General features: G+C 40.5%; 2 protein-coding genes and 1 long non-coding RNA gene across 3 annotated transcripts; all 3 read left to right on the top strand.

The window, feature by feature from the left end:
- Window positions 1-4,431: 4,431 nt before the first annotated feature.
- LOC133708294 (uncharacterized) lies at window positions 4,432-6,527 on the top strand. The gene is made up of 3 exons (XR_009845740.1): window positions 4,432-4,764; window positions 5,225-5,325; window positions 6,297-6,527. It is a non-coding gene; the product is annotated as an uncharacterized LOC133708294 (long non-coding RNA).
- Window positions 6,528-6,968: 441 nt separating this feature from the next.
- On the top strand, window positions 6,969-9,053 carry LOC133708293 (uncharacterized). Its single transcript, XM_062133763.1, has 2 exons — window positions 6,969-7,251; window positions 7,338-9,053. The coding sequence occupies exon 2, from the start codon at window positions 7,413-7,415 to the stop codon at window positions 9,015-9,017; it is 1,605 nt and encodes a 534-aa protein (XP_061989747.1). The 5' UTR covers window positions 6,969-7,251; window positions 7,338-7,412; the 3' UTR covers window positions 9,018-9,053.
- A 2,440-nt stretch (window positions 9,054-11,493) lies between these two features.
- LOC133712909 (meiotic recombination protein DMC1 homolog) lies at window positions 11,494-21,795 on the top strand. Its single transcript, XM_062139021.1, has 15 exons — window positions 11,494-11,935; window positions 12,668-12,741; window positions 18,758-18,998; window positions 19,114-19,185; window positions 19,292-19,330; window positions 19,446-19,503; window positions 19,594-19,639; window positions 19,744-19,789; window positions 20,218-20,279; window positions 20,410-20,476; window positions 20,567-20,659; window positions 20,754-20,822; window positions 20,944-21,022; window positions 21,164-21,330; window positions 21,462-21,795. Exons 3-15 carry the CDS (start codon window positions 18,828-18,830, stop codon window positions 21,504-21,506), a joined length of 1,014 nt encoding a protein of 337 aa, XP_061995005.1. The 5' UTR covers window positions 11,494-11,935; window positions 12,668-12,741; window positions 18,758-18,827; the 3' UTR covers window positions 21,507-21,795.
- The last annotated feature ends 2,952 nt before the right edge of the window (window positions 21,796-24,747 follow it).

Genomic DNA, 24,747 nt, shown 5'->3' with positions numbered 1-24,747 from the left:
TCTAAGTTCGTATTAGAATAAGTTTAGTTTCCGCAGGTTGTAATCTTCGAGGAATAGAGACCTCTAGATTTAACTCTGATGAGTCGGTGAGATTTGTTTTATGGAAGTGAGGTCCTTTTGGATGTTGAAGTGTTGGTTGAAGGCATGATGTTGACCTATGCACGTACCTAGTGTGGATACGGGTATGAATTGTTATAAATTTTGTCTTCTTAAGTTGGACATACAGATGTTTGGATGGGATGTACGTATCAAGGATTAAATACCTTGTTTTGTATTGAGATGTCCTTGTGGAGTTTGTTAGTAGGGTTGAGGTTAGGGAAGAAATTATTGTGGTTACTTCTTCCTTGTGCTTGTAAGTTGTTAAGCAGGATTTAAGGTGCGAGACAAGAATTTTATTTTGTGCTCGATGGTTAGAGATGAGAGACCATTGTTTTGGGTTGTCGTTGAGTACTATAATTCCTTCAGAATCAGGATTGTTGGTAGAATTGGAATTAGTAGTAGTTTTGATGATTCGGAATTTGAATTGAGTTCGCGAGATGTGTCTTATATACGTGGTTGATGTTGCTTGCATCATTTTGGAACGATACGTTACGATTCACAAGGAAAACTGGATTTGAAATTTATTCATTTGAACACCATGGGTTGATGACCTGACCGTGACTTGTGAATATAGTTTTGTTCAAGTGAATGAAATTGAATTTTGTGGCCTTTGTGTGGTGAACTAGTTTTCTTAAGTTTTGGATCGTAGTATGGAGATGGACTGCAGTGAATTTGAAGTTGTTGTGTGTTTTAAGTTTAAGTAGGCGGGACACTTAAAGTTTTGCAATGGAGTTGATTTTGGTGTAATTAATTGGGAGAGTTTGAATCAGTTCTTGTGAATGATGTTGGATGAGAGTGTGTGCCTTTGGTGATTGATTTTAAGTGATATAGTTAAACGCAATTTCAGATATTGATTTTAGTGACTTTGTTAGGTATCCATAGTGGTTCAAGTGAATTACTATGTGATATGGAGTTTGATTCGATTTCTGAATCGCTAAATGTTAGGGATTGAATTGTGGTGAGTTTTTGTTGAAGCGATTGATAGATGGAATTATCGAGATTCTATAAGAGTTGTAAGAGTAACTCTAAAGACGTGGGTTTTTCCTAGCTAACTCAGGAAGTGTTTAGCTTTATTAATCCCTTATTCTAGCGACGAAAGTATTGTGTTTGGTTTGACTCAGAGGATACTAGCTTGACCTCTGTGTGACTTAATTGATTGCTAGGTTGAATGATTGTTTGTGATAAATCATTTTGAAAGATGTGTGCAGCAGAGTTCTCGATGGTTTTGAAAAGAGTATTGAGTGACCAAGGTTCGATCCTTGGTGTTGTTGTTGGTTAAACAAAAAGAAAAGAAAACATGCACACAATCTTATTGATTTTATATTACAAAAAGGGAAACGAGGACTATGCTATACTAAGCCTAGTCAGCAGCTCCGGATGGGTTGAGGCTGAGCTCAAGAGAAACGTTTGAGCCACTGTGGTAACCGCCTGAGCCACCAGAATAGTAACCAAATGCGCTACCTTCCTCGGAAGTAGTCTTCGGGTTACCAAAGACGTCCTCGCCGTGCACGGGGAACAGAGGAAGAGTTTCAACCTCCTGGTGATCTCCTCCTCGTTGTTGCAGGGATGTTTGTCCTCCTGTTGTGCCAAAAGAGTTGTACTGGTATTAGTGTTGAAGTGTGAGGAAGAATATGAAACAAAATTTAAATCAAGAAATCCTTCATTACCAGTAGAATCGGTGGAACCAAAGTTGAGATTAATGGATCTACCATCATCAGTAGAACTAGTGGACCCAAAATTGATGTCAATGGATCCACCAGTTGGCCCAAAATTGATGTCGATGGATCCACCAGCACCAGTAGAACCAGTGGACCCAAAATTGAGATCGATGGATCCACCAGTACCAGGAGAACTAGTTCCCATGGGCACTTGAGCAGCCTGATTGCACCTCTTCATCTGCTTCTCTCGAGCCCTGACGTTCTGGAACAAAAAATAAATGTTCTTACCCTCAACATATCCATACTGGTTCAGCTGGAGACAGATCTCGTGAATGTGCTCTGTAGTTGGGCACTTAATTCCCTTGTCGTAGTAAAGATCCTTGAGGATCCTTATCTGATCTGGAGTAGGAACCCACCTGGCACGGCTTCGCCAGAAATCTGTGTTGGCACTACTCCCGGCTGCTTGGTTGTTTCCTCCATCCTCGATTTGTTGCTGGGTTTGTAGCTCCATTAGTTTCAGAGTTCGTGGTGCCATGGTGATGAGTTGAGAGGAAGTGTAAATTGAAGAACGAAGTTGTTGAGTGTTGGTGGGAGATTGACCTTAGAAGGATTAAGGTCGATGAAGGGGTGTTGGAGATCTGAAAGTTCAGAGGAAAGAAGAGATCGAATCTTCAAATGGAAGAAAAGATCTGAGAAAGAAGGATTGAAGATTTGGAGGAAAAGATTGAAGATCTGAGAGTGAAAAACTGGGGATTTGAGAAGAGAAAGGCTGAAGAGTTGAGAGAGAAAGGCTTGAGCTCGGAAGAAAATTTCTTTTCCTTTGGAGTGAACAGTCGCGTCTCCAGAATGCACCTATTTATAGAACAAGGTGAGCAGATCTCCACCGTTGGATGAACGATCTCAGAATTTGAATCCACGCGTTGGATTAAAGTCGCCCCGAAACCCGGAAAAGCTGTTGGCGCGTGTTGAGCGTGTAAGGGGACAGGCCGAATCTCGAGACGCTGTGGCAGACAGCTTTCGCCGAAAGAGATCTGCTTTCCGTAAATCACGGAAGCGACGTGTCGTGGCACGTGGAGTGTACCGACAGTTTGTTTTTATTCTATCGCTTATGATAGAATAAATAAAAGTAGTTGCATGGATAGTAACGAGAGCAGCTGGTGCTCTAGTGGTTGAAGAGCAAGGCTCTTGTACAAGAGGTCAGGGGTTCGAACCTTGCCTCTCATTTATTTTTTATTATGTTCGCCTATGACATAATAAGTATAACATTTGTACACATTATATTAAGCACAGCTTGTGCTCCAGTGGTTGGGGACAAAAGTTTCGTGCCGCAGGTTGAGGTTTCGAACCTTGCCTCCCCCGTTATTTTATTTATGTCGCTTATGACATAATAAATATAACACGTGAGCATATATTAATGAGAGCAGCTCTTGCTTCAGTGGTTGGAAGCAAAACCCTTGTGTTTGGGGTCTGGAGTTCGAACCTTACCTCCTACAAATATTTTTTTGGATCTCGTATATGCTCGATATACAAACGTATATACGGTATGTACGGTATGCATATGTATATACGGTCTGTACGGTATTTATACATATATACGGTCAGTATGATATACATATGGTATGTACGGTATGTATACGTATGTAAAGTAGATACGGTATGTACAATTTCATACCGTAGCCGAGCTGAAAGTTGATGGGCCGATTGGTAGGCCCAAATAGTAAGCCCAATTGTTCGGCCCGAATGGTAGGCCCAAATGTTAAACCCAAATTAGTTCGGGCCGGTTCGAAATGTGGATGGTTCGGTTTCTTCGGCCCAATTGGCCAGCCCTAATGCTTAGCCAAGGATTGAGCAAGCCCAAGTCATCGTCACTGGGTGACATATTTTATTGGCGTGCTTTTGGGGATGATTTGTTTTGAGTGATGCTAATTGAGTAGCGAAACGCTTTGTGGGAGTGTTTACTGTGCTTGTATGCCAGTACAGGGTGAAGATCTATGTGAGGATCTATGAGATAATCTCTGTGAAGATCTAAGTGATGATCTATGTGATGATCCATGTGATGATTTTGTGTAATTGATGTGGAGTGATGTTGAGCAGTTGTGTTGTGAGTTTACGTTTGTGATGAAAGGATTTAGTGGCCATAGGAATGTATTTTTATACAAAGGGCTGAGGCTTTGTAGATTACTACAGATTTGGAAAAGATGGAGATTCTATAGTTAGGTCAACCTTAATCGAGAGGAATTGACTTACGCTTAAATTTCGGGACGAAATTTCTTTAAGGAGGGTAGATTGTAATACCCCGAAAAATCCAAATTAAATTCTGTGGATTTTTAGAAATGATTTCACGATAGTGGGAGCGAGTATGAGGCTCGGAGGAATTGTGGAATTAGTTCGAACGATTAATTTTCGAAAAACGAACGTTATTTAGGGGGTCTCAAAAAGTGACTTTTTATACATTGGGAATTTGGGAAAACTTCCTTCATGAAAGTTGTAGAGGACATTAAACCGAGTGCGTGCATATGTGGTACGTAAAAATCGGAGTTCGTATGCGAAAGTTATAAGCGAAATATGAAAGTTACTGTTTTTGGTAGATTGGTATAAATTTGAAATGTTACTGTAGCCAGGTAACTTTTCTTTCTTTTCTCTCTCCTTCCCCCGTGCTCTCTCAGTTTCTCTCTTCTGCAACCTCCTCTTTCACCCCCTCTAGACCACCAAATGGCGAGCTGCGAGCATCGATAGACTCGTCTCTTCCTCCTTATCACGCATGTGGGAGTTGTTTACGACGATTTGGCCGGAAATGTGGAGATCGAAGCCAACATTTTTACTGTAGCAAATTAGTCAACGCCGATTTCCGGCCACCTCCAGTCATAAACCCAGGTCCATTAGAAGCGCCTTAAGCCGCTCTTCATGCTCGCCAAGTCTCATAACCCAGATCGAAGCATGGAGGAAGAAAGCATAATTGGAAAATTTCACTGTACATCGGAGTGCTTAATTGTTCGGCTACTTCAAGGTATTTTCTGACTTTGTCACAGTTGAGAAAGTGATTGGAAATGTTGAGATGATGCTGTGGATGAAATTTGGTGGCCAGAGGAGGTGTTGGCCGCCACATGAACAGTGTTTGTCGCATGAATAGTGCGGTGTATGAGCAGTGATTATATTATGTTTTTTTTTTTTAGCTAGTTAAATCCTATAATTTTTGTAGAGGTTGAATATGTCAATTTAGTTGGAATTGGAGAAGTTTTCAATTGATTATGAATTTCTGGGAATTAGGGTTTCGATTATCGATTTACGAGAATCCGACCGTCGGATATCTCTTGGTTCTGACTTGGAACCTTTAAGATAACGAATTGGTATTAGATGTAAGATTTGGGTGGAATTTGAGAAGTAATGGAGATAGGGATTTTCGGGTTTCGTTTAGGTTCGTATTTATTTTATCGGATTGCCGTTTACGGAAATATAATTGTGTACAGGGCAATGTTGCGAGCTACGGCTAGATGAAGGAACTCGTTTTCGTGGTCGCCAACCAGTATTATTTATATTTGGCTTTTAGAAGACGCAGCGGGAATTAGAGGTGAGTAAACCTCACGTGGTTCATATTACGAACCGAATAAATTTAATTACCTTATTTTGTCGTAATTGCGTGAAAATATTTATGGAATAAATATTTGTTTTAAAATCATATGGACTTGATCAACTACGGTTCATGGGTAAGTAAAATGATTTTTACGATACAAATGAATTTCTCGGTTTTATTGCATGTGAACTATAGTTGGTATTAGTGATTATCCCTGAGCGGATAATTACGTATATATATATTTACGTGATTATATGTGAATGGTGTGACATTGAAGAGTGTGGAAATTGGGATGATTAAATTATTATGAATTGACATGTGACTTACCATATTTATATGTGATGAACATGATTGATGAGTTCTTGTTAATATTCATGATTTACATTGGAGGATGTATAAAGTTAGAGAATGTAAGGTTCTGAGGATGAGGTGTCCGAAGTTCGACGGTTAAGGATAACCAGAGTGTTTGTGTGCTGAGGACGGGGATGTCCAAGGTGCGACGGTTTATTATTAACCGAAGTTGTGTGCTGAGGACGGGGATGTCCAAAGCGCGACGGTTTATTATTAACCGAAGTATATGGTGCTGAGGACGGGGATGTCCAAAGCGCGACGGTTATAGTGTTAACCGAAGTATTTTTGCCGTTGCTTGACCCTAGGCCAAGGTGTCAGAGGTAACGAGGCAGTTAGAGCTCTAACGTGTTATTGGGATGGACCAGAGTGGTGTTATGTGGGTTGGGTGTTTGCAGGACCAGTGTGGTGTATTGTGATTTGAGGATTGTGAAAATGTATTCCTTGTGGTTTTCCATGAGTGGTTTGATGTCTCTTTGCAGACGTAATACTGTTGAATTTTACTTGAATTGTAATTTAATAAATCAACAGTTCTTTCTTGTTTACTCATACGAGCTTTGCAAAAAGCTTACCGGGTTTTGTGTTATTGCAATTCCCGGTACACTATTCAAACGGTGTAGCGGGTAATCCTACAGGACAGGAGAATCAGGAAGGTGATCGAGCTGTGTAGAGTAGCTGCTTGTGATACTCTGATTTTATGTTGTGAGGTTCGTTATGCTCGTTTAGAGTTTTACAATTTTACTTTGTAAGAGGGAATTGTAATAATTAACTCGAAGTTTACCGATTTGGAAATTTTGTGTAAGTGGTGGAGTTGTTTCTGAGAAAAGAATTCAGAACGTTTATTTGTTTAAGTTGTTTAATTCATGTTTCGGATTTTGAATGTGTTATTCAAAATTTGGGGCGTGACAGGTAACGTCTCTCTCCCCGTCGGAACTCTTACGACTCCGTCGTCGAGCTTCGATGCGATCAATACGTACAGCAAGTTGTTGAAGCATCCTTTTGATTTCAGCCATGTCGTTGTTGATGTCACGACCCTCCATTCGAAAACCTCCGCTTCTTCGCCCGACCTGAGACATGGAATCCACCAAGCTCTTGTCAAAGCTCTGATACCAATTGATGGGGAAAAAGTATCAAACACAGGCCTCCAACAGTCACTCAACAGACACTAGAAATAAGGAGTAGCAAACTCATAAAATAGGGCAAATCCATGCCACAAATAAACTGATTTTATTCATCAACTATAAGCCATCTAACAACAATTACATTACCCATATTTATAGGGTTTACAATACTTGGAGAATAAGTAGACTTGAGAAAAGATTACATAGTCATCTAACAACAATTACATTACCCATATTTTGGTGTTCTGGTGAGGCCGTGAGGGTATTTCTTTGTTCATATAATAATATTTCCCTCGTGTACTATTAACGTTGACTAGAGAAAAGATTTTTTTACTTTTGGTTCAGATTCTGGTTTACCTCTTACAGCAAAACGAGGACTTGAGAATTCCCAATTAAACCTAAACTTGGAGTCAAACAGCAAGGATCTGTTAGATTCTTTTCCTAATCGCAAAAGGTTAGTATTTTCCTAATACTATTGGCAAAAGAAACGTTTTTCCCTAATGCTGATAAGAATGGGGGTCTTTATTTTTATGATAAAAGAGGCGGACACAGAGCTAACTAGAGACAGACCGACCGAGAGCCACTGCTGCAGCATTGAGTATTTACTTTAGCTAGATGGAGGTGATCATTGATACTCTGGTAATTTGCGGTTGCTTAGTGTTTGGTGGTAGTGTGATCAAAAGACTACTCTGTAGCAGACCCAGACCCAGACCCTGGGAGACATTACCTGACGATGTCATGGAGATGGTTGTGCCGCACCTGAGTGTACGTGATCGTATACGATTAAGCAGTGTTTGCAAGTCTTGGAACACCGTTCCTATGCGCAGAGATATCCCTAGTGCTCCACATCAACTCCCCTGGTTAATACTTCCTCAATGTTGCCATAAGAGCTTGAGCTTTTACGACCTCTATGACGGCAAAGTTGGCAAGTTGGACCTGCCTAAACCAGTTCAAGGAGGGTGGTTTCAAGGATCTTCTAAAGGTTGGATGATCATGGTCATGGAAAAAGATCTAGATTCTACAATGTTTCTAGTAAATCCCATTTCAGGAGCCCAACATCAACTTCCATCTTTGAGCACGGTTCCATCTTTCCAAAATTTTGTAGAAACGACCGGATGGAAATGCTATGGTGCCTCCCGTTTCAGCTATTGCCTTGTGTTGTCCACCTCGGATATCACTTCAGAGCAATGTATGATAGCAGCTTTATTTGGAGAAGGTGAAACATTGTGTTTGTGCAGACCTGGAGACACGACTTGGAGTATTTGCGAGGTATTAGATGTGAATGACGTCATTATGGATTTATTGTTTTCTTCTGGCAAGCTATACGCCTTGGTTCTTAGTCATGATAAGGATGGCTTTATGTCAGCTCCTCACACTTTAAGTTGTGGAGGTCATGCCGTGGAATTATATCTGGTCTATGATATAATGCCAAGATTCAGTCACCAGAATGAGGTATATGGGGACTATATAGTCTATTTAAAAGCATCACTAGACCCACTTTTGATAGAGTCAGCAACCAATGGTGAAATATATTTGATCCATCAAATGCAAGATAAATTTATGAAATTGTATGACGACGAGAACCCCGAGGATGGTGGCGGTGGAGGTCAAGGTGAAGGCGGAGGAAATGAGGAGGATGATTATGTTGAAGGCAGGGATGATGACAATGAGGAACATGACATCTTGGAAGATAATGAGGATGGAGGAGATGATATCCATGACATGGATGACGACAATGACTCTGCCAATGAGGAACATGACAACTTGGAAGATAATGAGGATGGAGGAGATGATATCCATGACATCGATGACGACAATGAGGAACATGACAACTTGGAAGATAATGAGGATGGAGGAGATGTTATCACTAGAGTTGAGGAAGAAGATCGTGACCTTAATGTATATTTGAGGACAAGTGCTTTTTATGTTTACAAGCTTCACCCAAAGGAGAAGAAGATTGTTAGTGCACGGTGCCTGGAGGATCAACTATTGTTTGTGTCGGGCGCGGGTCAATTCTCCCTTCCTGCAAGAGAGATCAACAAGTTGGAAGGAAATTGTATTTATTTTGCAACAAATAATCACTCGACTTTACATCAGCGAGAATATATAAATCGAGAGCTTGGCATATTCAACTTGGATGATAGAAGAGTTAAGCGATCTTTCCCAAGCGTTAGGGTGTCGGTACGCTCTCGACTTAGTTGGTTTACTCCGATTTTATAGTGATGTCTCTTTGCTCTACTTAAATTGTTCATTTTGTTTGTTTTCTTGCAACTCTTGTTCAGCAATAAGTAATAACTATTTTGTACCGAAAATTATTACTTAACTCTATTTACATTTTCCATTAGTAGTTCTGGTTCCTGGTTTATTTATGTTTGCTTCTGGATGATTCTGTTGCCTTATGCCTACCACCAGACTTTATCTTGTTTTTGGAAGGAACAATTCTTAGGTTTACCCCTAGGGTGAATGAGCATATTCACCTCCATTGTCGATTAATGCATAATAACTTTATAATTTTTTAATCCAACCATTCATGTTGTATAACGTAATACAAATATTAGCTTCGTAAAAAATCAATCAAATTGAAGACCTTTAAGTTATTCATTTTTATGAAATATATGAACGATTCATCATAATAGTAGTAAATGTTGTTAGAACCATCCATTTGTTTGATTCGATTAGATAATTAAACAGTTTCCGATTCGATTGATTTTTTACAGAGATGATCTTTAAAAGCTAATTTAAGATATGGACCATTGGATCATAAATTTATTAAATAAAAGTATGTTAATTGACAATGGGAGTGAATATGCTCATTCACCTAGGGCCGCGTTTGTTTGCCTAGAGATGATACCTGGACAAGATTAATTATCTCCTATGTAATGAGGAGTTGTGTTTGGACGTGTGGATATTGAGTAACCAGAAAATTTTAATCATGTCAGATCTTCATATCAAATCTTGTTGAGAAGGTAAGATAAATCTTAGGGAAAATGGTCTGTACGGTACCCGAACTTTGCCTCCTTATAACTTTTGATACCTGAACTTAAAAAAATATCAATTCGGTACCTGAGGTTCTTTGCCCTACCGAGGATTGGTACATATGGACGTTAGCTCCGTTACAGAGCTTGCCAACTGGCAAATTTACAGGGGTAATTTCGTCCATTCATATATGAATTAAGTTTTTTTTCTCTAATCATTTTTTTTCTCTTCTCTCTCTCTCTCTCTCTCTCTCTCTCTCTCTCTCTCTCTGTTCGTTCTCTGTTTTTCTCATCTTCTTATTCACTTCTTTTGAGGACATCGCAGCTACTTTGGAGGTGGTTGTAGAATGAAGCCATGCAATTGCATAAGCTCCGAATCAAGTCCTCCATTTCTTTCTGACTCACACTCACTCCAAAGCCTCGATTCTTCTTCTTCATTTTTGTTGAGAGCTTGGTTTTTGTTAGCAGCTCAAATTCTGGAATGGCAAGTCGGCCGTCTCAGTCGTCTCCACCGTCCTCTACTTCCAACTCCGACCACTCAACCCACCTTGACCTGACCCACCAAAAATGCGGGGCTCTCTTGCCTCGATCTTGGCCCTCCTCGCCCTCCTAATTTGCCCCTCTCCTCCACTGGGCTCACCTCCCCGCCGCCTCCAACACTTTTCTCTCTCTCCAGAGTTTTTCTGCCGACCCACCACCAAGTCCAACTCGACCGCTGCCCATGTCCTCTACCTGCCTTCAAGAGGACATGGGATGCAGTTCCATATTTTTGCAATGAATGTTTCTGTCCCAATTTTAATTCAATGCAAGCAATTCAACTATTTTTTCGAGCCGGGTTTACTGAAGGTTTGGGTGCACAAGAAGAATGGAAGAGTGGGTTTGTGGGGTTGAAGATTTAAGGAGGATGTTTGTGGGGTTTGCGGGTTTAGCAAAGCAAAATGAGTTTGATGGGACATGCTGGGAAGCGAAGAGCCTTTGGCAGAGTCAGAGTCGCAGCTGAGGGCTCAACTTCAGTTGACGCTTTGGCTGATGACTATTACTCTGTCTTGGGTTTGGTAAATGCTTCAAAACTCATCTGGGTTTTGTTTGTTTAGTTCTGAAGACGTATTGTTTGTTTGGTTCGATGGGTTTTTGTTTGAATATGCAAAATGTTGTAGTCAGTGATGCATGTGTATTTGTGAATTTAGAGACTTCACATCTGGTTGGCAAAATGTATATCTTATAATGGTTTTCTTGATTTGTTTCTTTTTTACTGTGTACTAGCTTCTTGCGGAATGCATGGATTTGTATATATGATGTCTGATAGGGACTACAGACATCAAAATGGCCATAAATATGATTGAGTGTGGTGGTTTCGCTGGGAGGTAGATACCGGCGGGAATGGGACAGAAGTTGCTCGAACAGAAACATTGAAGGGATTTTTTTTTTTGGGTGGGTGCCCAGATAAAATTTCTGGGTGCCCAGATCAGATTTGGATCCCATAAAAATGATTAGACAAAAAACAAATTCATATATGAATGGACGAAAGTACCCCTGTAAATTTGCCAGCTAGCAAGCTTCGTAACGGAGCTAACGTCCATATGTACCAATCCTCGGTCGGGCAAAGAACCTCAGGTACCGAAGTGATATTTTTTTAAGTTCAGATACCAAAAGTTATAAGGAGGCAAAGTTCAGGTACTGTACGGACCATTTTCCCTAAATCTTATCCATCTGGATATGATAAAAAAGCATAACACACCTGCGCCTTCGTCTTCGACCTCATCGAGAAAACAAATTGAGCTTGTCCGCTGAAGAAGAAAAACTAGGAGCTCGATAATTCAAGAGGGGATCAAACTTGGCCTCCTTGATGAAATCGCCTCTTCTCATATTCGGATTGGGCAGCGAGGATGAGATTCTGTAAGAGGGAATCGATTTCTCGTCCAAGGACCTGGACGACGTTGTTTTCCGATCAATAACGGTCTCGCAGTCCTAACCCAAGATATTACAGTGTGGCGTTGTGTGGGTGTGTGCACATGTTTGGATCTGTAACATATGTTAACCAAAATAACCTGAACCTATGTATTATTCTTCTGCTTAAGTTTGGTCTCCGAGACAATACCGGATCATCAAGACTATATAAAGGCTGATCGAAGAGAAAGATCCTCTCAGAAGGAAGTGAAAAAGGTTATATTTCATCACGTCTTTAATTTATAATAAAGGTTCATCTTTAAGCAGTTTCAGTCACTAATTTGATTTCAGTTTCGTGCTCTAGAAATTGTTGAATGCTCTTGCTGAGCTAGAGGAGTTAAAACCAGCAGTTAAACAAAAGATCAATGAGATAAACAGAGGAAATGCATATCAAAACAGCGGGCATGATCACCAAACTGGGGAAAGTATACCTCATAGATCTGATAAAAAGAAAGTTGAAAGTGTGGGGACTTGTAGCTCCAGTACTGGTGGAGAGAATTTATCCCCACACCCGACACCAGAGTTTCCCTTTGGTCTCCGTGGTAACAAGAGATTAAAGAAAGGTGATATTAAAGCTTAGAAATGGGGATATATGGACTCAATGATATATGTTCATTGAACTAGGTTTAGCGAACTTTACATGGTTATTACAACTTAAACCCCTTAATTAAAGTGTCTGTTTTCATTTGTATTAATAGAGAAGTTTTATGCAAGTTGAACATGAAAAATCTGTTTTTGTTTCTAAAAGTAGATAAAATCCTATGTTGGAACCTCCACCTGAGTTTTCTGTAGTACATAGTATTACCCCCGCCATGCTTTTTCAAGTGCATTTGTAATTTACTGATGCCCTTCTCAAGCCTCCTATCTGTAGTCTCTAGCAGGAAGAACATAGCTTTCTGTTCCTTTTCATTGATATTTTTATTTAAACACAGTATGTATCTTTCGCAGAGACACGAATAAAATTTTTACTTGAAGAGGCACATGATTGGAAGCTTACCACTCCATGCAAGCCAATACCACAGGTAAAACTCATCTACACAAATCTTATCCTTCTCTATCAACTGTCTAGAGAAATTGCTAAACCTGCATGATAGTTAAATGTCACTTTTCATTCTAGTTTATTTTGTACTGTTATTTAATAAGCACTCTTTTTCTGATCTATAACTGTCATCAACACCAAGAAAGGGCTGAGAGTAGAAAATATTGCAATTGAAACTCTGGAAGTCTTATCTTGCAGACTAAGACACAAATTGCTAAATTGATTAGGTCCATTTACATATGCATTACATTTCAATTCTGCAAGCCAATAAGGTTTTAAGTTGTGATAATCAATTAGATAATCAAGAGAATAAACATTTCATATCCCTATCCTATATATATCTTCAACATATTACAGTCTACATGTCAATAATGAAGTATCAACTTTGCGACTCAATTTACAAAGTCTTTGCCTCTCTTTGGACATAGGATCATTGGAAGTACAGTAAAGCTTCCTGTAATATGGTTTACTCCTTTTTCATGTACAGAAAATTTATTGCAAAGGATTGATAGAGAAACCATATTAGGAAATTTGATTAGTTTTCTCATCAGCTTACTAAAAAGAGTTAAAACATCCTTGAAGAAAGGCTTTCTCTTCTTGCTGACAGATATGGTGTAGAAAAATGATTTTGATTGATTTTCTCATTACAAGTATACAAGTTATATAGCAGCACAAATGCTACTGTTACAGAGAGATTTAAATTGCAATTACAACAGATGTAGAAACTGAAAGCATTTACAACAAATACAGTGAATTAGAAACTGATGCTACAGTGAATCAGAAACTGATGCTAAGTTATGGCTTGATTTCAGCCAATGATGTATTCTCTCTAACATCCCCCCTCAAACTGGACGGGCCTTGACGGACAAGTTTGTGAGTAAGAAGAGCATGACGGTGCTTATGAAGTGGTTTGGTAAGAAGGTCGGCTGGCTGATCCACGGATGGTATAAAGCAAACGCGATGACTACCAAGAGCCACCTTCGCACGTACGTAGTGATAATCAAGTTCAATATGCTTAGTGCGGGCATGGAAAACCGGATTAGAAGCCATGTAGGTTGCACTAAGGTTATCACAATGTAAGAGAATAGGAAATTGGATTCGAGCACCTAGTTCATAAAGGAGGAAGGCTAACCAAGTGGTCTCCGCACTGGCATGAGAAAGAGACCGATATTCAGACTCAGCGCTGGAGCGAGCAATGGTGGGTTGCTTTTTGGAACACCAAGAGATCAAGTTAGTGCCAAGATAGCAAAGGTAGCCAGAGGTAGAGCGGCGGGAATCCGGACAACCAGCCCAATCAGCATCTGAATATGCAGCAAGATGAGTAGGTTGATGTTGGCGAGAGAAAAACAAGCCATGATGTAGAGTGCCTTTAATGTAGCGAAGAATGCGTTTGGCAGCAACCAGATGTGGTGTGCGGGGCTGACTCATGAACTGAGAGATAGAGTTTACTGCAAACGCAATGTCAGGGCGAGTGATGGTCAAATATTGGAGGGAGCCAACAATTTCCCGGAATGTTGTGGGATTGGCAAGAGAGTCTCCTTCAGTGGCAGTAAGGATGGCCTTGGCTGACATGGGTGTGCTAACCGGTTGGCTAAGCAGCATATCATGCTTCTTAAGGAGATCATGCGCATACTTGAGCTGGCTGATGTGAAGGCCATTATTGTGGGAGGAGACCTGTAAACCGAGAAAATAATGCAGAGGACCAAGGTCCTTAAGATCAAAGCCACGACCCAATGCATCAATAAATCCTTGGATAAGGCGATTGTCACTGCCCGTAACCACAATATCATCAACATACAGCAAAAAATAAATCACGTGCACCCCATGGCGGAAAATGAAAAGAGAAGAGTCAGCCAGACTTTGAACAAACCCAATCGACAATAGAAAAGAGGTCATGCGGTGAAACCAAGCACGTGGAGCTTGCTTGAGACCATAAAGTGCTTTGTTGAGTTTGCAAACGTGAGATGGTCGAGATGGATCAATAAACCCTGGCGGTTGAGTCATATATACATCCTCCTGGAGAAAGCCATGAAGAAAGGCATTCTTGACATCCAATTGACGAAGGGGCCATCCTCTAGACACAGCAAGACATAATACAGTACGAATAGTAGCAGGTTTAATCACAGGACTAAAGGTTTCTTCATAATCAATACCGTGTTGTTGATGAAATCCTTTAGCGACAAGACGAGCTTTGTGACGGTCTACTGTGCCATCTGGATTGTGCTTTACTCGAAACACCCATTTGCAGCCAACTGTATTCTGGGATGGGGAGGAAGGAACTAGAGTCCAAGTGTTGTTTTTCAACAGAGCATTAATTTCCTCGGCCATGGCAGTACGCCACACCTCCTGTTTGGATGCCTCAGTAAAACATGTAGGTTCTGTAGAAGCAATAGCAGTAAGGAGAGCACGAGGAAGAGGATACTTTACTGTGCCATCAGTGCGCACTCGTTGCTTAACAATGCCATCCCGAAGACGGGTTGTCATGGAATGGATAGGAGGAGGCAAGGGAGGAGCAGGAGCTGGAATTTCTTGAGTAGGATGTGGAGAGACTTCAGCTGGCGCCGGAGGATCGGCCACCGTCAAATGCGCTGGCGGAGTCGCGACAGACTGGGCAGGTGGTGCAGGTTCAGCGACAGACTGGGCAGGCGGTTCGGGTTCAGTGACAGACTGGGCAGGCGGGTTGGGTGCAGCTGGCCTGTTTCGGCGGCGGTAAGTGAGGACTGGAGTAGCACTACCGGCGGACCCTAACGAAGGAAGCTGGATATTGGCAGTGTGCGGTGGTTCGGAGGCAACAGAAGCCAATGATGGATTTGGACCAGAGAGTGGTTGGGTACTTGGGCCGTCACTGGAGATGGAATTTGTGGAAGTAGCAAGGGGGCCTGGGATGGGCAAAAGTGTGAATTCCAAAGGGCTAGAGTTTTGTACCTGCAAATGTTTGTAAGGAAAGGAAGTTTCATTAAATATAACATGCCTAGAGATATAAACACGACCAGTGGTGGGATCGAGACAACGGTAATCCTTATGGTGAGGACTGTAACCCAAAAACACACACTCTATACTACGACTCGAGAGTTTGTCAGAGACATAAGGACCAAGATGAGGAAAACAGGAACAGCCAAAAACTCGAAGAGACGAATAAGAAGGCGGACTACCATAAAGACGGGTGTGGGGAGCATCCCAATTGAGGGTGGGAGTAGGAAGAAGATTAATGAGATATACTGATGTGAGGACGGCTTCGACCCAAAGAGTGTGGGGAGCACTAGAAGTGAGAAGAAGAGTGCGGGCCATGGTGGCAATGTGACGGTGTTTACGCTCGGCAAGGCCATTTTGTTGTGGGGTATGAGGACAAGATAGTCTTTGTTGAATTCCCAAGGATTTACAATATGCCGAGAAGGCATTATTGACATATTCAGTCCCATTGTCACTTTGAAAAAAATTTGATTGTAGTGTGAAAAAGATTTTGAATCATGGCAACTAAAGTTTGAAAATGAGTAAGAACTTCATTTTTGCGACGCATGGGATAAAGCCAAGTATAACGGGAAAATTCATCAGTAAAGAGAACATAGTATTTGAAGCCACTAGTGGAGGGAGTGGAAGATGCCCAGACATCACTATGAATAATATAAAATGGAGAAGTAACAGAATCTTTATTGGAATGAAAAGATAACTTATGAGATTTGCTAAGTGCACAATCTCGACAGAAGGTACGGAAGGACAACTGTGAGTCAATAGAAGAACGTAAATGAGACAAAACATCAGAGGACGGGTGACCAAGACGATTGTGCCAGATGGAAGAATGAAAAGAGGCAAGAGCTTGAGGAGTGGTGGAGATGCTGGACAAACGGAGTGGATAGAGGCCATCTTTACAGGGGCCCTGAAACAAGAGATGACCAGAGCGTAAGCAATAAATTTGATAATAATCAGGAGCAAATAGAAAAATGACTTGATTGTCCTTAGTGAAACGAGCGACAGATAAGAGATTTTTACGAATAGATGGAATACGAAAGACATTGTGTAAGAAGAAGTGGGAAGAGCCCAAATTCAAGGGAAGGTTACCAGTATGGGAAACAGGCATTGAGTCACCATTACCCATAAAAACATTATGAGGACCACCATATGACTGAGGATGATTGACAGGCATGGATGTCATGTGATGGGTGGCTCCTGTATCCGGGTACCAAGTTGGATCAGTAGCGAAATGGGCTCCAGCAAATGGCGCAACAGTGGATGGGCCGGAAAATCTGTGAGGGCATTGATTGAGCCCATGCTGATTGGTGTGACAATTAGGACACCACACTGGAGGTGGGCCGAGAAGACCATTTGATGGTGGGGGACGGGCAGCCCAAGTGGGAGAGGTGTAAGGCCCAAACATATTATAGGGCTGCTGTTGCGCGTTATGTATGGGCGGCCGCTGCAGCTGGGAATAAGACGCGGCCTGCGGCTGGAAATTGCGACCTCGTTTGGAGCGGTGATCTCGCCGACCACCAGAGTTGAAATTTCGGCCGGGGAAAGGACGATTGTCGCGGCGAGAAGAGCTGCCGTTGAACAGGGCCGTGGCTGAACCATGCTCGGAGGAAGGAGCCTGCTGGGCCTCGAAAGAGAGGATACGAGCACGGAGGTCGGTGAAGTCAGGAAGAGTTGGATTTTGAGTCAGGGCAGTCCGGAGCATAAGGTAGTCGGACCCAAGGCCATGAAGCGTGGCAAGCACCAAATCATCATCGGGAACAGGCTTGTTGATGGCGGCTAGAGAGTCTGCAATGGATTTGGCGTGACGGAGATAGTCATCAATTGATTGAGAGCCTTTTTGAAGCTCAAGAAGTTGAAGCTTGAGACTGGAGGCACTTGCAGTAGAACGCTGTGAGAAGTGACGGGCGAGGCAGTCCCAGATGGATTTGGATGTTTCGAAGCCAATGGTGAGCTGGGCAACACTCTCAGTTAGAGATGTGGTGAGAAGACTGACGATTTGTTGGTCAGTCGTGAACCATTTCTTGTGTGCAGGATTGGGAACAGATCTTGCGGGTTCAGTATCGGTGGCAGCGGTTAGGATGGTGGGAGAGGGTTCGGGAATGGAACCATCAACATAGCCCCAGAGATCGGCACCGTTGAGGTAAGGCTTGATTTGACGAAGCCAAGTTAAGTAATTGGTTTCTGTTAACTTGGTGAATTGGGCAGTGTTCTGAGATGGTGGATTGGTGGAAGTTGATGCAGCCATGGGAGGAAGCTGACGGAAGGAGGAAGATGATTGCAGGAGGATGGGAAAGACGCAGAAGGGAGAGAAAGAAGACAACAGGTAAGGACATGTAGAAAAATGATTTTGATTGATTTTCTCATTACAAGTATACAAGTTATATAGCAGCACAAATGCTACTGTTACAGAGAGATTTAAATTGCAATTACAACAGATGTAGAAACTGAAAGCATTTACAACAAATACAGTGAATTAGAAACTGATGCTACAGTGAATCAGAAACTGATGCTAAGTTATGGCTTGATTTCAGCCAATGATGTATTCTCTCTAACATATGGAGACATTATTGCTTAATCTCCATATAATTAAGGAATACTAGTTTATTCTAAAGGCCTCTCTTTTGCCAGTGAGACGGTAAAGAAAACTATATATAGAACAGATTTTGGATGACAAATATCTAGATGGTGGAGCTAGCTTAGTTGTGCAATGAAGACATCAAATTTCAGCTATCTTATGAAAAGCTTTTCATTTACATTCTCAACAATTGATTGCATGATGCTAACATTTATGACTCCTGAATCAGAAGTTCAGAACTATGCGCTAAAAGCGAGATATGAAAATGGAAAAGTACGTGCTAATTTGTAGACTGGAGTCCTGACCTTTTTTTTTGGGTGGGGGGGCAAAACTATACTGTAAAATACACTATTAAGTGCTGCAGAGAATTTCTCAAAGTACTGAGCAGTCAAAGTTGCTTTAAGCATAAATATGATTTCCTTCTTTACATGGAGCATTGAATGTGTAAATTTTTCAGGCGCGTCCTGCAATTAACCGGCCAACTGCATCACCAGTTGAAGAAGATTTAGAGCTGGTCAAGGCTATTGATGCCTCCATCCAGTCTGCTTTGCAGGAGAGGCCGCCCTTGTCTGATGCACTCCGAATCCGTGAAACAAATGCATCAAGTAGTTCGAGTACGTATCTCCATGTATAGTGGAGACTTGTCACAGTGTGAAAGTGTCCCAGGAGGGGATTTAGATTCACATGCAGAGATCCATGTTATCTCTACCACTCAAACATCTACTACCTCAGATTCAATCCCGAATTTCACCTCATTGTTTGAAACTGTAAATGTTTAAGTTAGATTTCCTTACTGTGATTGTTGTTTGGCAGAACTTGACCGGAATTAAAGGTTTATCTGAGGCCAAAGTTGATAAGATTTGTGAAGCTGCTGAGAAAATAGTGGTCAGTGCTTAACCTTGCCATAATCTGAAATGTTTATCTAGATTTTCTGAAGTTTTTGGAGTGATAAGTTTCTTCTCGGTTTTCATTATTGTTTCTTCTTTTTCAGAACTTTGGATATATTACTGGGAGTGATGCTATAACCAGAGTAAGTTTAAAGTTGTTTGTGGTTTTAAACTGGCTAAAGTAAATGCAGTCTTGGAAGTTAGTTACTGTGGGGATGAATGTGAACCTCAGAAGTTGACTTTTGTTTTGGTGTATAGAGGAAGTCCGTGATTCGCATAACAACTGGGAGCCAAGCACTAGATGAACTTTTAGGCGGTAATCTTCTGCTATTAGTTACTCAATCTATCTAACGTTTATTATGCTCAATAGTTTGTTTTCATTTGATTCTGTGTTAATAAATTGCAGGTGGGGTTGAAACTCTAGCGATCACAGAAGCCTTTCGGGAATTTAGGTGAGCATTGTTTCTTCGAGTATGACTGGTGTCCATAATCTGAAATGTTTCTTTTAGTATCACTGTTGTCCATTGCTTGTGTTAAACCTAAACACTGATTTCAGGTCTGGGAAAACACAGCTTGCACACACACTCTGCGTAACTACACAGGTTTGTCTCTCTCCTTAAGTTGTGACTGTCTTAGCATACTGGAAATCATGCCATCATGCTGCAAAATTCTGTTGTGGTCTTTCTCTAAAAGTGTGGCATTTGAGTAGTGAAATGTTAAGTTTAGATTGACTGTGAGTCATCTTGCCTATCATTCAGTTTGATTAACAGAGAGATTATACACCATTAAGAAGCATGTTACTGAAAAAGTTGATAATTGCGGGTTTTGGACTGCTGCAATGCGATGCCAAGTAAAATTGAATGCCAATACTGCTTTTACAACTGTGCATCCCATATCTGGTCTTTCTCAAATAATAAACTAGTAGCTAGCCTATGATTTCCATACTTGAACATGCAGTTTGATTCAAATATCACATTATATACATCAAGCCTAGCCTAGTTGTTGACTGAGCTTATTTGCTACTTTGCAGCTTCCCACTAACATGCATGGAGGGAATGGAAAGGTTGCTTACATTGATACTGAGGGAACATTGTATCCTTTTTCTATGTCCATCCCAACTAATGTTTCATGTAGCTTTTTATCAACAAAGGATGACCAAGAATTATCTTCATCAATACCACCAATATAAGAATGTTTTCTTCTTAACTAAATGCACTCGCAGCCGGCCAGAACGAATTATACCTATAGCTGAAAGATTTGGCTTGGACCCAGGAGCTGTTCTCGACAATGTAATCCTCAATCTATACATACACTTTCACTTGAACAAATGATAGTGATGACAGTGAACTAACCTTGACATTTTCTATGACTGCATAAAGATCGTTTATGCTCGTGCTTTTACATATGAGCATCAGTATAATCTGCTTCTTGGTCTAGCTGCAAAAATGGCTGAAGAGCCATTCAGACTTCTGGTAAAAACTTCAGTACTTTACTTGCCAGAACTCTGTCATGGTACAACTATCAACAGGCCTGGAAGATTGACTTCTATGTGTTCATGTGTTTCAGATTGTGGACTCGGTGATTGCTCTATTTCATGTTGATTTTACTGGGAGAGGAGAGCTTGCAGATCGCCAGGTCAGTTTCACAGATTCCCTGCAATACATAGGCTCATATACTATCATTTAGATCTTTCAGACCAAATAAAATATACACTCATTTTAATCTTATGGCCTTCCTCTTTATTTTTCTTCTTCAGCAAAAACTTGCACAGATGCTTTCCCGATTAATAAAGATTGCTGAGGAATTCAATGTCGCTGTCTATATGACCAACCAAGGTAATTGGTCATAGACCAAATTCAAAGACCCTTTTGAGCTCAATCATGGATAATTTTTTTAAGTGAAATTCTTTGAGTGGATCTTATAGTAATTTGATGCATGTAAGTTAGAGGCTCACAGTGAATCTGATTACCGTGCAGTGATAGCTGACCCCGGTGGTGGAGTGTTCATATCTGATCCAAAGAAACCAGCAGGAGGTCATGTGCTCGCCCATGCAGCAACCATAAGGCTCATGTTTAGAAAAGGCAAAGGGGAACAGCATGTCTGCAAGGTGTTTGATGCCCCAAACCTGCCTGAGGCTGAAGCAATATCCTTCTCATTTGCTTTATTGATATACTTTATGACTTTTATCATTACCTGCATCATCCTATAACTGAGACTGCATGTATCATGACTAGGGTAGGCCTATATGTGTTGTTATTCTTGACAGAAACGAACGTTTTCCAGATAACTGCAGGAGGCATTGCAGATGCAAAGGACTGAAGTGCAACGCCTTTCTATGACACAAGAAACAAGAAAATACTGTAATATTTTAATTTCCTGCTATTTATAGTCATAGTTGGTACAAAGTGGCAGTGATATGCAGAAAGGAGAGGCGTGGTATAGAGTGGTAATGATAAGCGTAAACATAATGCACTAGCAACTTATGCTAGAAGATGAATGACTTCAGTATTGAATGTTTGAGCAAGGTTACTTTACCTGAGTGCTTTTCTTGTGTGCAAAAGCATCTAGTACGCTTAAAGTGTTTTTGTTATACAGTACTTTTGATTTACATGTACTACTCTATCTAAGAAACTCTATTATCTGGTTTAGAAAGAACAAAAAAATTTAGACATAAAAGATAATCAGAACACCACAGTATTATTGCTTAATTGGCTAGTTATAGTGGGTCTTCTCTGTTCTGGTGTCTGTTGGTATGAGTAACCTCCTTAACACCTTATTACTCTTGTCAAAGGCCCTACGTTGCAAATCAATTTGTTTTTTCCATAAATCGTTGCCTACAGAAGGTACCTAGCCCATTCTTGCCTAAATCACAGCTTCTTGTTCTTATACCTCAAACACCGAACGTTTTTCTCATTCTCTTTAGTGGGTTCAGTAAGAAGCAGCATTCAAGACTTATTTTGAGGACCAGAATAAATATCACAGGCTACTTTTTCGATCAGTAAGGCTCCAAAGACCACCAATGATTTCGTAGCAAGACTAGGATCAGTTTAATATGTATGATCACATTGAACACCGACAATCCAGGGGTGAATGCTCTAGAAAATCAATTAACGGACTTGGACTGCCACTTAGGATAAGGTCCAATAACTTTAAGAATTATGAATTATTTGACTTCTTGTTCATACATGTCTACCAGTATAACACAGTGCCATCAAGATCATTAGTGGTGATCAGTACTTTATGAGCTTGATATGGTGCTCTGGTTGAATTCAAGCTCATTGTCTACACCATTCATTTGTTTTTTCGTAGAAGATCCTAATTATGTTTGGTAATAGTGATGTCTTAGATCTGAACCTTTCTTCCCCATATGTTTTTTTCACAGAATCATAGCCATTGTTCGCTTGGTTTGAGTTACTTTCATCCATTCCTATTAGAGTATATGCCGGGATATACTAAAGCCTCAATCCCACATCAGATTGTTATCAGAAATGAAAGCTCACCTCGACCTCCTTGTATAAGGGGTTCTCTCCAACCTGGGGGAAGAAAAGAAACAAAAATCAATTACATATACCAATCAGCAAACTCCCATCCTTAGCATAACTCTCACGTACTTTAACATACAACGCAACCACAAAACATTACTTATCAAGCACCAACGAATCAAAGAAAGTTAATCCTCCACTGCTCAAGAAGTGGATATCGATGATTGGATTTCTTTGGATGAATACTTTCACATTGCTCTTGGAGTCTTGGTACAGTTTAAAACAGTTTTCACTACATTTTTTCCCTCATAATGTTATATTAGCTATTTTGTTGATTGCATTCCTGACTTCCTGTCACACTTCATTATCTCCCTAATTTTGGATTTACTCTCGGAACTTTATTACACTAAGTTCGATGATTAACTTATTTGTAAAGTGGGACTCTGATTGTTGATGCTGTGTGTGAGCATTTGTGTGATTATTTTAGATATGAAAGTTATAGGTGATTTGAGTTGCAGGTAGCTCAAATTTATTGTGCAGATAGCCATATAGTAGTAATAAGAACAGAAAATAGAAGAAAGAACAGGGAAACAGAAACAAATTTGATCACCTCTATAGTTCTAGGGGACCTTCAAAGTGAAAGCCAGTTACTTTAGTGCGTGAGAAAGTACATTAAAAGAATAAACTAATAACATTCTCGAAAAGTATCAAGTATGTAGTGAGTTGAAGCTCCATTGTTGCTGAAACTTGATACTTCCAGGTCCATCATCTTTTTCATTCATATCCTAATCCCATAAACACGTCTTGCGCTCAATATATGGTGTAGTATGTTAACAGATATTTTACTAATAGTACTGATGCATTTTCAGAATGAAAATGTTGTCCAACTGTATTCACTATCTCTGCAGCAAATATTGCTCTAGCTACCTAGGTAATGTTATAGATAGATTCCTTGAACTTCTTTGAAGAAATTTACTCAGCTTTCACTTGATTGTTGTCTCTTTGATTTAGAAATGTTCTGAGAGATCACTTGATAATCATGCCTACTAGTCCATTCTTTGCAGTTGGATCATTGTTTTTCTGTGTGGTTCCCGTAAAATCAATCCTCTTAAGTTGGAGCTTGCTATATATTCTAGTATGCAGGTATATTAACCTCAACCTGCAATTGTTATGTGGCGTATACGTTGTATTGGATTTTTAACTTTTCTGGAGTGTGCCTCTGTATTCATACTCTGAAATCAAGTCACTTCTAGTGTAGGATATTTTAGATGCTTGCCTGCAAATGATCAACAATAAATTGCTTTTGTAGTACATGCACGGTCTTAACTCTTCTATTTTTTCCTTCAAATTAATTGTTGAGGTCAGGCATTCTTTGGTGAATGAAGATGTATCTACAAGCACTAATCAAAATTTGGTGTTTTCAAATCTTTCTTGTCTTCTTAGGCATTTGAAACATGGATTTGCAATACTCTGTCATAATTGGTAATTGAATAGACTAGCTTCCCCATGTTAGGGAAATTAGAATCCTTCCCGTCAAGGCTCACAGAGTAGACTGATAGAAAAGTAACAAACCACAAGACAAGCAACAAGAGAACACCGAGATTTAACGAAGTTCAGCATAAATCTATGCCTACGTCCTCCCGAGAGATACCCGTTCTTCACTATGAGAATAATTACAGTACAAGATACATTGAGCTAAATCACCATAACCCAAACCCATAACCCTTGTACACCCACACTCATAGAATTTCCCAAGAACTCACTCTCACCCAAGAGCTAGCTGTATTCACTCTTGACATCTCTGCTCCCTTACCCAAGAGATATACACTCTCTTGTTGATGATCGCATGCACCGACCATGCCTTGGTTTACTACCCATGCCCTCTATATATAGGCACCCCAATTATAATCCAATTGGTAGTAGGAAAACCAAACCTTCTTGTACAGGAGAAAGATCCTATTCCTTATAGGAATAAACTTTGACATCAACCGTGTCCAATTAGGAAGACTAACCAAGTCCAACTAGGACTTACCTTTCCTAATTAATTCTCATCACATCCTAACAATCTCCACCTTGAT

The sequence above is a fragment of the Rosa rugosa genome, chromosome 5 (assembly GCF_958449725.1).
Source record: "Rosa rugosa chromosome 5, drRosRugo1.1, whole genome shotgun sequence".
Taxonomy (NCBI): Eukaryota; Viridiplantae; Streptophyta; class Magnoliopsida; order Rosales; family Rosaceae; genus Rosa; species Rosa rugosa.
This window is presented reverse-complemented; position numbering and strand designations above follow the sequence as displayed.